Source organism: Chiloscyllium plagiosum, chromosome 19 (genome assembly GCF_004010195.1).
Source record: "Chiloscyllium plagiosum isolate BGI_BamShark_2017 chromosome 19, ASM401019v2, whole genome shotgun sequence".
Lineage (NCBI taxonomy): Eukaryota > Metazoa > Chordata > Chondrichthyes > Orectolobiformes > Hemiscylliidae > Chiloscyllium > Chiloscyllium plagiosum.
Window position 1 is genome coordinate 37,258,949 of NC_057728.1, and position 13,447 is coordinate 37,272,395.

Genomic DNA, 13,447 nt, shown 5'->3' on the forward strand with positions numbered 1-13,447 from the left:
TACTGATCTAACCAGAATTTTGCTATGGAACGTTCAAAAGTGGTGTCAGCTGAGCCCAAAGATGCTTCGATGATTAAACAGCTTTGTGGTATATAACTTATGAGAAGTGGATGAAGCATGACATCAAAAAAATGAACTCTGCAATGGAAATTGCTGAAACTGAACAATTCAGTTATTATTACCTAAAGTACATTGATCTATTGTTTGAGAATCTCTCTGCTTTGCTTTAGGAGTGTTTTGTTGATGAAGAAGAAATTCGTAATGTTACAACCACATGGAGCACTTACCTCAGATATGTTACAATTAATCGCAACTTGGTCTTTGTCCTCATCCTTTGCCTTGTTATATTTTTAGCAGAGGTAAGATAATAAGTACAAATACATTGCAAATAATGAACTATCCATCTTTTCAAAAGCCCTTCCTGACTGACCACCTCCCTTGCCTGATCAATACCCCTAACCTTGATTAATTCTCACTCCCTGTCCCTCCCAGGACAACACCCATTGTGTAGATTGATATGCATATGTGCTGGATAGAGATCTGCTCCCTGCTTAACTGAAGGAAGAGTTGTTAATCAGGCTGGGCCTCTGTGCAGGGAACAGTGATATCAGAAACATACAGTGGAGGTTGAAGTTCAAAGCATGGAAAGAATCTTGAAGCGTGGATTCCTCAAGACTGACGTTCTCCCTGTGTGTTGATTCAGTAAAAGTTCTACTCATTTTGTTTCAAAACAGCATAAAATTCAATTAAGCCTCATCTTATCGAGTTCAGAAATAACCCAGCCATTGTATTAATGCTTACACACAAAATGTTTTGAATAATTCTTCCCACTAATGTTTGCATCTTGCTTTGCAGCTATATTGAAGGATATGGCTGGATTTTATTTGCATTCTAAGATTTTGTTCATGAGCCATTAATAGGAATATGGTTTTAATGCACATTGAACATTGCTTATTAATAGAAACTTACAGCAAAGCAACAAGCCGTTCGATTCACCAGGGTTGTGTTAGTGGTTATGATCCACACAAACCTCCTCCCACCTTCATCTCAATCCATCAATGTATCTTTCTGTACATTCTTCCCTCATTTACTTACTAGCTTTATCTTAAATGCATCTACCCTGGAAGATGAAGTACCCATAATTCACCCAAAAAAGGAAGCCTGACATTTTTTCACACGAAAAGAATAACTAATTTGCCGGGCAATTCTATTAAATCTATGTAGTAATAAGGCCCTTTTATGTTTTAATGCCAGAATATTCCTGTTCCAAATAGCAATTGCTTGTTTCCCCTCATTGGTCAGGAGGAGGAGGAGAGGAAACAGCACTGAATCACAACTCAGGCACAATTCCAGACAGGCAGAGCATACAAGAAAAGCTCAGACATGCATATAGGATCACATAGAGTTTTACAGCTAAACTTGAAATATTCCTTCTACTGTACAAAAGCTTTGTGTCAGCCAAACGAATCTGGAAAAAACTGTTTGTGCAATTTTGAAAAATCTCTGTCCTGTTTCATAATTAATTTGACCTTTATCTATTGCCTATTCCCCATGTAGTATCTTAAAAGAAAAACAAAAATATAGGTAAAGTGAATTTTAGGTTACAGGAATTGAAAATTCAAGGATCTCGCAAAGTAACCTACACACTTGCTGTATGATTCTACTGCTAATTTTGCTGGTGCATGGAACATATTTATTCTTAAAAGTATTATCAAATGGTAATTGGGATTCCCCGGATTTGAAGAAACCTGTCAACCAAAATCAAATTATTCCTGGTTATTCATTATGTATTGCTGTGTATAAACAATCTGCTGCACTTTAATACATATGCAACAATTTCTCTACTGGGAAGTAATCCATTGATTGGAAATCACTTGGGGATGATATAAGGACAAGAGACTTCATAAACTGCTCTCAGTGGAAGTGTCTCATGCATGCTGGCAGTAGAGTCAGAACAAAACCAATTGGCATTTGTTTAGCAATGTTAACAAAGTATGATGTCCCAAGATACTTCACAGGAAGTAAACAGCATTTGACACCAAACAACATGAAGAGATTTTAGAACAATTGACCAAACGGTCACATATACACACATGACAATTTAGCATGGCTACTTTTGAGTTGTTTTAGATTCCCATGTAGAACGAAGTCTCTGAGACCACACATGGATATCTATCCCATTAACCAGGCTGGGAGGATAAAGTTAAAATCATTCCTCAGGAATTTACTTGTGTAATATCAGAAGCTGGATGCAGTAGTCTTGTTGGGCTAAATTAAGTATCTTAAACCTGTTACTGCCCCATAGCAAAATGTAACGTTTTTAATACAACGAAGTTCTACAGTACAAACTGGCCTTTTATGAATATTATATTGTTCCACAATATCTTCCATTCTCCTATTGGCAGGAAAATCTTGGAGTAATTTAGTTGTGGGCGCCAAAATTTCTGGAGGAGCTATATTGACAGAAGGTAACGAGCAAAATGTTACCTTTTCGCCAATATCTCATCAAAGAAATTTTTTAATGGCTGGAAGTGTCCATTACACTGATAATCATGCCCATGTTTATCACAATTTAGGAATGAAAACTTAATTTCTTTTTGCTAGTTGAGCTAACAAGTAAACCTTTCTGTATGTACCTCTTGCAGTCTCAGAGAACAGTGAAATATTGCATCTCGGTTAAGTGTAATTAATAAATTGCTGACAGCATTGAAAAAACATTCCTGATTATCAATAAAAGTAGTCTGCAAGCCAAAACTTAAATTATTTTCCTAATATAACATGACATGAATTTGTGCTAGCATCATGCCAATAAAGTGAGCATAATGCATTTAATTCTGGAAAGATCTAAAATGAGGCTGAGAATAAAAGTGATTGTTTTACAAAGCTTGTGGACAATAGATCATGTTCACAGTCTTAAGAGTTAGATCAGTTGAACAGATATGTTGGAACAAGCACACAGCAAGAATTCAATAATATACATGGGGCCAAGAGCACAACTAGAATTGTCCATCATTCAATTTTGTGCATGGGGCTACTGTCAAGCATTATTTGTAAGCAACTGCTTAACAACAACAATAACACCTGTGTTATCTGAACTGTTCTTCCTTGCCATTCCTCTTGAACATCATTAAGAACAGTAGGAGGTGAAGGGATGAAATCTCTCTGTTGTCTACTGCACTTAGCTGATAAGTACCACTTTACAAAGTTTGAAATTTTGTCTTGTTCATTACTTCAAGACTCTCCACCGATTAAGGGTTGAATTTGGCCATTGGCTTATTTCTGTAATGCAGTCATTATATATGAAGCCACTTTGTACTTGAAGCCAAAAAGAGAATGGTTCCAGAATCTAATCAAAGAGCTAAAGGTTTGACAGATATTGAGACTTTTTAGCAGTTGATACAACTGAATGGCTTATTAGACAATTTCTGAGGCCAGTTAAAAGTCCTCCTCACACTTGTCAGTTTAGAGTCACATGTAGGACAGATAAGGACAGTAGTTTTCATTCCCTAAAAGACATTAGTGAACTTGATGGAATTTTAAGAAAAATCATTTCATCATCATCATTAAACTTTTGATTCCAGATTTTTAAAATTGAAATCAAATTCCACTGGAATTTGAACCCAAGACCTCCCAGCCTTGCACGGATCCTTAGATCACCACAATACATGAAACGACAGTCTCACCCGAGGAATGTACTAGACAATGAAATAATGTAAACATAGTCCTTGTCATACAATGACAATATCATCATGGAATTCGCCATTATAAAGATATTGGGTGTTACTATTGACCAACAACTGTGCTGGACTGGCCACATAAGTATTGTGGCTACAAGAACAGGTCAGAGCTTAGAAATCTGTAATGAGTAATTCACCTCCTGACATTGCAAAGTCTGTCCATCATCTACATGGGACAGGTCAGGACTGTGAAGGAATACTTCTCACTTGCCTGGATTAGTGCAGCTCCAAAAATGCTTTACAAATGCTTGATATCATCCAGGACATGCAACCTGTTTGATTGGTACAAAATCCACAAATATTTACTTCCTCTACTACGAAAGCTCAGAAACAGTACTGTGTATCCTCTACAAGATATATTGTAAATAATTCATTAAGGCTCCATTGACAGCCCTTTACAAACCAATGACCACTACCAACTAAAAGGACAAGGGCAGCAAATATATGGGAGCATGATAACCTGCAAGTTCTCCTTTGAAACTACTCACCATCCTGACTTGGAAATATATCTCTGTACCTTCAGTGTTACTGTAACTCCCTCCCTGAGGGCATTGTGTGTCTCTCTGGACTGCATTAGTTTAAAAAAGGCATCACTTTCTCAAAGGCAGTTAGACATGGGCAACAAATGCCACCCTAGAAAATGATGCCCAAATCCCAAAAATGATTAAGAAAATAAATTCTCAAACTTCATCAGAAAGGTAACACTTGCACAGGCACAGGAGAGATTACGTAAATGTCAGGCTGTTTGTTTTGTTGGCAGAAGCTCTCAAGAAAGTCTCAGAAGAATACATGGAATGCAGATTTAGATGAAAAGCAGAGTTGGGGAGTGCGGGGGTGAGGTGGGATTGTGATCATGCCTTTTCTGGTTATGAGGGTTGCCTGATAAATTCTGAGTGGGGTAGTCCACCACACAGTAAATGGCAACAAATTTCTTCAAGTAGTCCTCAACATACATTCAGTCCCTAACCTGCATCTTCAAGAACTTTTACACCTGTTTTAACATTTAAAATATAGGTCCCATGAATCGAGCATTAGAACCAACACATTTTGATACAAACCATTCAATTGCTAAACTGAAATGTTTTGGCATCTGAAACATTTGTGCAATGCATATTAATTTTAGCCCTGATGTCTGCAATTATTTTATTCCTTAGAATGAAAATGTGTTGGTAATATATAGCTTCCCTATATAATGAATGATCAGCAGTGCATTTTTACTCATAATTGCTAATTCCCATTAACAATGCAAAACATGTATTTCACAGGAGGTAAAAGATCATGTGATTTACTATGAAAAGATTTTGTGTTCTGTGATATTAAATTGTCATCATATTATATCACCTTTTTCATTGTTTGTCTAAAGGTGGCTGCTTCTTTGGTTGGACTTTGGATAGTCAATGGGTAAGTGGAAATGAAGCCTGCAGTTTGGGGCTCATAATCGTGCCAATGCATAGTTTGGTGACTACATGTTAACAGGACGTGGCTCAGACACAATATCGATCAAACCACTAAACAAAAGTTGATAGGGCAAGTCCTTTGCCAGATATATTGGCTAGCATAATAGATGTACTGTCAGAAACTCCCTCCTCAAGATATTTTTTAATATTTTACTTGTGTTACTAGTAATCATTAATGCAAACCTCTGCCTGAAAAGAGAACAGTTTGTCAAGTCATTCACTTCAAAGTGCATTCCAGGAATGTGCCACTATCGGCTCTGATCTTGAGAAATTTAAATGAAATAAACATTTTACACACTGCTATTGTTCTTTGTTCTGTCAGCTCTCTCCAGCCTTTTTTTGGGGGGTATTTTCAATTTCTTTGGGCTGAAGGATAATTTTCTAATCCAAAATTATTGGAACCATGTCAAAGATTAAAATGGAAGAAAATCTGAAACAGAACATCTCCAGTCTGTCTAAGTTTTAGATTTTTTTTACATTTTTTATTTAAAGATTCTATTTTAAAATGGTTTAATGCAAAATAACACATGCAAGTTCCAAAGGGGTAATTATCTCTAGGTTATTGATCACTCTTAAATGTTCAACTGACTTTATACAATGGCTTACTGTAATGAATGAGCATGCTTCCTGTTTCTCATCATCTTATAGCAATAAACACTAATTCCAGTTTTACTCAATTACTTACTATAGTAGCAATATTTGCATTTGTTTAGGCTCCTTTTTAAACCAGCCATATTTCGAAAGTTTCCTTGCATTTCTTCAGTTTAAATGCATTCTTACATGTCATTTTTGAAATCCTAATATTCCTAATTACTACTCTGCATTTCCACTATAAAAGGTTGCCTCTATCGGCATCCAGTGGACATTTTACAAAACCTGCTTAGAAAGAATTAATACAAAGTATTCATATGTATGGAGATGCCGTTTTCTTTAATTAATAGTTGACTTTTGGCACAATGTTTGGAAAGTTAATGCAATCTAGCAAGTGAACTGATGTAATTTCTTTTTTTCGGCATTGACAATGATTACGCCCCTGTAATCTCTAGAAACAGATCAATTAAATATAATATATGTATATAGGATGTTGCACTACTGGTAGTGTGATTGCAGACCACACAAGTTGTGAATGAATTATGAAGCTTTCTCTCATGAGTGAAAGAGCAAGAACAACTTGTTCTGTGAGGACTGAGTCGGAATTTAAAATGGTTCCGGAACACAGACCCTTTTTAATGCTTGCTGCATCATCCTAGAAATGTATCTTATGAGATGGCCTTGACTTGGCCTCTGGATTGTGTTTCTTATAAAATCAAAGCTTTCGCAAAATAAAGCAGCTCTTTTATGGTGCTATGTTTGTTATACATAAAGCAGTTTTTTATATTTTCAGTTTTTTTGTGCTGAATCTTAACATCCTAACCTAAAACTGATTGGAGTCATGTCAAACACTAAGAAGGATACAAATCTGGAGTTGAAACTTAACCCGGCCACTCACAATTTAAATGAAAGTGACACAGAGAGATAGGAAGCACTCCACTTACAGGAAGTGGTTGGTCATTAAAAGACTTTTGCGAGGTTTAGTATCTTCATTTATAGCTATTTTCAACCCAGAAGGAAAATTCAGTGAAACCATGTAAATGAAACATAATGATCCAACATGTATTGTAAGCTTCAAAATGGAACTCTAAAATGTTCATTTCCAAGTGTTACTGTTTGTTTTTCTGTCTGGTATGCTATGAGAAACATGATAGATGAAAGAAGGTGAGAGGAGCTGTATCTACGAATTTAGTGTATTTGCAGCACAGTGTGTGGGACAGAACAAGCAGAAGTGTTTCCTCTAGGTCCTATGAGGAAGGTGATGGCCAAATGGTATTATCACTAGACTATTAATCTAAAGACCCTGGCAGTGTTCTGGGGATCCAGGTTTGAATGGCAGATGGTGGAATTCAAAACTCGCACAGTCCATCGTCGGAATCAAGCCCAGGTCCCTGGCGCTATTAGGCAGCAGTACTAATTACTGAGCTATCATGCTGCCCAAATTCTTCTAAAGGATACATAGCCTGCGCAATGTTTCCATCTGATCTGAGATACCGTAAGTTGTGAATGTATAAGTTGATCTTTGAAATTTATATCCATAAACAGCATCCACTACATTGAATATAAAAGTAAATAACTGGGACTGGCAACAATATTACCTCTCATTTTTATTCTTTTCTGCTTGGATCTCTGAGGTCCACGTGTGACAACAAAATCCAGAACCAGAAGGCAATGCTACGATCCATGCTCATCACAGCAATCACTCTGTGTAGAACGTTGGAACTGCTGTGTGAATGTGTGCAGTCTTGTAGCTTAAAGGGACTGCCAATTGGCATGGGAGGCGGGAGGTCAATATTTTAAAATGTCATTGTCACTAGTTGCTTCTAGTTTCCAGGAGAAAGAGATTGTCCTTTGCTCAAAAGCACTCAGTACCTGATTGAGGGATACAACTGTAGGCAGGGCGACCAACTGAGAGCCAATACATGCTCTTGGAGCCAACACTGTTTCCTCTTTTTCTTGCAATGCTTCACCCTCGCCACACTTCCCCAACCTATTTGCCAAACTGTGGCCTGGGTCCCTAGGCAATCCTGGGCCTCTGGTGATTATATGATGAGGATCAGCCACCATTTTCCCCAGTGGTACTGCAAAGCAATAAAATGATGCAGACTTCTAATTGACTGACAGCTCTCAGCGAGCATGATCTCCAACTCTGGTGTATCATTGAATCAATGGCCTAGTTAATTATCGAGTTGGCACCTAATGTTGCCAGTCTTCCAAAAAAAAGTTAGAGCAGGACTCTCACTGGTTATCCAGCTGGTGAGAAGACACCCATCACCAACATTTTCTTTATGTTCACTCATAGGGCATGGGCATCACTCAACCATTGGTTTAACAAAATAATAAATTCTCATAGCTGTCTTTTTTTCCAATGATAAAATCCAAAACCAAAGCCATGTTGAAATACACTGCTGCATTTTAATATATGTTATACATTCTAAATGCTTTCCATCTTGAGCAGAATTGGGCCTGTTTGTGCTGCTGAAAAATATAATCGAAGTTAAGAATGATCAGAAAATTCAAGGAATGGTTGAGACATCAGTCACACTGCTCCATAAATGTCTTTACTTTCAACTGTGGAAGAAAACCCACACAAACACGGGGAGAATGTGCAAATTCCATACAGCTAGTCACCCGAGGGTGGAATCGAACCCAGGTCCCTGGCGCATATTCAAAACTGGCGTGTTAATTTTGCCATTCTTGACCATGAAATTAAATGAATTTATTCAAGACTATATTTAGGCTGAATAAACTCAGATGAATTTACCACTTTTCAACTATTCCTGCATTACAATTTCAAATTGAACATAGCAAAATGCCGACAGGTTAAAAATATGTAATAATTATAACCAACAACTAGTCTACCAAACATCTTTATTAAAGATTTTTATGTTTATTTGTTTCAGGTTAGCAGAAGATACCGGCTCACAAACCAATGACTCCTCAACAGACCTCTCCCAAATCTCTGTATTTTCTCATTTTATTACAAATGGCAGCTATTATTACGTATTTTATATCTATGTGGGACTTGCAGACAGTTTCCTTGCACTTGGGGTTATTCGTGGTCTGCCTCTGGTCCACACTCTTGTCACAGTCTCCAAGGACCTGCATAAGCGAATGTTGCATTCAGTTCTCCAAGCTCCCATGACTGTGTTCAACCAAATGAAAACAGGTAATAATGTTATGGAATAACACATGATTATAAGCATCTGTTCCATTTTGGGGAGCAATGCTTGGGGCTTATTTGTTAGAATTCTATTCAATAAAGTCTGAAAATGAAGAAAGATACCTTTTTGAAGGTACCATTGTAGCTACGTGACCAAAATGCTATCACAAATATCCTAAATGTTGATGTCAAATTCCCAAAAAAACCCATTTAACAGACACGTTTTTCCTTTTGTTATTGATTACTGACATCAGACTGAAAGAATTTAAAGCTAGTCTTTAATATTTTGGTAGCATGTTATCTTTACCATAGTGAGTGTCATTGGTTTAGCATGCTGTTCTATCTGACATATGAGAACATACATCAGATACTTTAATTTGCTTTACGTTATTGAATCATGTTGGTTTTTCAAAAACAAATTTGGTGGGATCCATGCCACAGAAATTTCCAATTATTTTTGTAACAACTTTTACATAAGCAAAGAGGGAAAAAAATTATTTGCAGTGACCTATTCACACTGTATCATTGAAATCATTTGCTATTAATCCTCTCCTGTTTTTATACAGGTCCAATAAGTTTGGCTAATGCAAATGGTTTCAAAAATAACAAGATGACATGAGAAGAAATTCAGGACGGCAAACAATTAAAAATCAGGCTTTAATTCTTGTAGCAGGTTAACTTGGCAATATATTTAAGAAGCAGATTGATTTAATGGTTTGAGTTTGATTATTAATTACCTTTAGCTGTGCTTTATCTTCTATATTTATCACATAAATCTCCCAATGTCCAGAGGGCAGAACCTAAGATAATGGGCAGGAAAAGAAACAGAAACATGAAATTTATCGGTAAATTAAACTGCACACAACACAAGTGTCACATTTGTTGGCAAATTTGTCTTTTATTCCTATGACCTGGAATTAAATTGAAGAGGCGATAAAGTTGAAAGTGATAACCATTTAAACCATTCTGAAAGGAATGCACATTCAAAACCAACATCTACATTTAACAGGGAACATTATAGTGTGGCAGTGCGGGGACTACAGTACAATATATGGCATATATCTCATCGAAATTTATTACTATTGTTGAATTTATAAACACAGACTATAGAATTTAGTGATAAATTGCACCTCTCTCCAAGTTTTTGTAACTTTGGAAGGAATATAACTTATGCATATTGAGTAAACAATCTTTTTCCACTCAGATGACTGTTGTAAACATCTAATAGAAGCATTGTAGTTACACAAACAGAGTAATATCATAAATATTCTAAATATTGACATCAAATTCCCAAGATAGCTCATTTAATAGATACTTTTTCCTTTTATTTTATATGCTGGCTGGTGTATAGAGGAATTATGCATTAGCCACCTTAGCAAAACCTGAGACAAGGCAGAAATACTGAACTAAATGATGCAAAGTAGCTCATTTTCTAGATAGTGCATTGCAAAGTGATGCACTTTCACTTGAATAAGGTCATAGTGCATTCAATCTCCATGCAAAATGTTAGTGCATAATTCAGATTGATATAGTAGTACAGAACTGAAGGAATGTTGTATTGTTAGAGTGGCTGCCTTTTCAATTAACTATTTAACTCTTGTCCTGTTTGCCTACTCAGCTGAAGTTTAAAGACCCAGAGGCACAATTTGAAGATGATCTGAAATTCTCATAAGGCTTGGTTAACTTAAGACCAAAAAATAGATTGTGTGGTCATTCCTTTGTTGTTTGCAAAACATTGCTGAGCACCAAATGGCTAATTTTATGCCGAGATAATAATGTGGGCGCTGAGATACCAATTTAAAACATATACAGTCTGTAAAATAAACTTTCCAACAGTACACCAGTAATGCAACCACATTAGAATTGGACCCATAAACATTTAGCTTCATAGGAAGCATTTGTCATGATAATTCTTCTCTCAGTGAAAATAATTTGCTTATCCTGACAAGTGTCAATCTTTGATGGAACTGTTTACATAGCCCTCTGTAGCAGCAGTGGGTGTCAATGGTGGAAATAGCATTGACAAGGGAAACCTGTCAGCCCTCCGAGCAGGGAAGAGTCTTTGGCAGGTTACTAGGAGAGGGTTGCAGTCAGGTACCATGGGGAGAGGAAAAAAGCAGCAAAAAGCTGAAGTCCTCGGTTTGTGTGTTATTGTATGGAAGAGCCAAGGTTATGAATAGAGCAGCCTGAAGATTCGTGCAGTGCCCAGAGAACCAGAAAGTGTGAATGGAGCATATATGCAGTTGCTGGTGATCCATTAGTCTGACTGAGCAACACATCTGAGACCATGAATCTTCAAGAGGAAGATTCTCTTGTGTTTGGGAGATGAGGTAACATGGTTGATGTAGTACAGGATGTTATTAGTAGGAGCTCCACCAACAGAATTCTGCCACCCATCCAATTAGTGCTCAGGTGTTAAACTCTTGACAGTACCCTCTGGATCTGGAACATCAGCTGCACATGTCCATTAAAAGTAGTTTGTTACTCAGACTTTAGATTTTTCATTAATGGATTATAAAGATTTGAAGCCAGTGGAATAAAGGATCGACATTTTATTGTCTCTGCACAAACTGTTTCTTTGAATTGCCTGTTAACAAACAATATTTAAAATAACCAGAGTAAAACAGAAAACAAAGTTTATTTTCATGCTAACAAAATAATAAGTATTTTGACATATTTAAAATAGTCATTTCAGATTTTTTTTAAATTGCAGGCAGAATTCTAAATCGTTTCATCAAAGATACTGCAATAATAGATGACATGTTGCCACTCACCGCTTTCGACTTTGTGCAGGTCAGACAATTTAAGATTCATTTTACTCTATTTCTCAATTTATTTTTTATTTACAGCATGTGTGCATATTTCACGCACAGTATTTTTTACAATAATGCTATTATTTTTACGATAATGTTATTCCAGTAGAAATCCAAAGATTTGGACTAACTGTCCAGAAAATGAGAATTCAGATTCTTCCATTGCTTTTTAAAAGTTTGAATTCCATGTAAGAACAATGAAATAAAAAAAGCTACTGCCAATAAAAGTAATCATAATGCTGTCAGATTACTATAAAACCTCAAGTGTGTAATTAATACCTGACAGGAAAGGAAACTTGGCAGTGTAAGCTGGTTTGATCCAAATGTGACTTCAGTTCTTCACCAATGTAGTTGACTCTTAACTCACTCTGATATGACTCAGCACGTCACTCACACCTACTAAATTCTTGTACTCTTAATATGGTATAAAAGTTACAAACTCGCCACACACCAAAGCAACCCACTGAAGCTAAAATCAGAAAGCTTTGGATATACAAAAGGTCAGGTCTGCAAACTACTAAAGTACCCAGTCTTGGTTCTTCCATTACCATAATCATGTAAGACCATAAGACCATAAGACCATAAGACATGGGAGTGGAAGTAAGGCCATTTGCCCATCGAGTCCACTCTGCCATTTAATCATGGCTGATGGGCATTTCAACGCCACTTACCTGCACTCTCCCTGTATTCCTTAATCCCTTGCGAGATTAAAATTTATCAATCTCTGCCTTGAAGACATTCAACATCTCGGCCTCCACTGCATTTCGTGGCAATGAATTCCACAGGCCCACCACTCTCTGGCTGAAGAAGTGTCTCCTCATTTCCATTTTAAATTGACACCCTCTAATTCTAAGGTTGTGCTCACGGGTCCTCGTATCCCCACCTGATGGAAACAAATTCCCAGGGTCCACTCTTTCTCAGCCATGCATTATCTTGTAAATTTCTATTAGATCTCCCCTCAACCTTCTAAACTCTAATGAATACAATCCCAGGACCCTCAGCTGTTCATCATATGTTGGGCCTACCATTCTAGGGATCGTCCGTGTCAATCTCCGCTGGACACACTGCAGTGCCAGTATGTCCTTCCTGAGGTATGGGGCCCAAAACTGGACACAGTATTCCAAATGGGGCCTACCCAGAGCTTTATAAAGTCTCAGTAGCACATGGCTGTTTTTACATTTCAACCCTCTTGAAATAAATGACAACGTTACATTTGTTTTCTCTACCACAGACTCAACCTGTAAGTTTACTTTTAGAGAATCCTGGACTAGCATTCCCATATTCCTTTGTACTTTGGCTTTATGAATTTTCTCACCGTTTAGAAAATAGTCCATCTCTCTATTCTTTTTTCTGAAGTGCAAGACCTCACATGTGCTCACTTGTCACTTTGCTATTTAAAGAGAAAGATCAAAATTAAGAAACACAGGAGCGGAATAGGAAGAATTAAAGGTGGAGAAACAGTAGAAAAGGGAACATAAAGTACAGAAGCAGAAATAAGGAGTCAGACAGAGAAATAACAATATGAAGAAATCAGAAGGAAGAGTGACTGTATTTTTTGATATAACATGTTCTATACATCATGAGGTAGGCTAGTGAGAAACAAGAATAGGTTAATGTTTAATGTGGGCCATCTGTTGAAAGCTAGGAACCCAAGATGGATTAGGTGACATTAATTTATATCACATA

The 13,447-nt window shown here is 36.9% G+C and overlaps 1 protein-coding gene across 3 annotated transcripts in view; it reads left to right on the forward strand.

Annotated features, from left to right (window-relative positions):
- Positions 1-13,447, forward strand: part of cftr (CF transmembrane conductance regulator) — a 118,975-nt gene that overhangs the window by 73,058 nt on the left and 32,470 nt on the right. For all 3 annotated transcript variants that reach the window (XM_043709590.1, XM_043709591.1, XM_043709588.1), the window contains exons 15-18: positions 231-359; positions 5,101-5,138; positions 8,689-8,954; positions 11,662-11,741. In XM_043709590.1, coding sequence (XP_043565525.1) covers positions 231-359; positions 5,101-5,138; positions 8,689-8,954; positions 11,662-11,741 — 513 coding nt within the window. The remainder of the gene's footprint in view (positions 1-230; positions 360-5,100; positions 5,139-8,688; positions 8,955-11,661; positions 11,742-13,447) is intronic.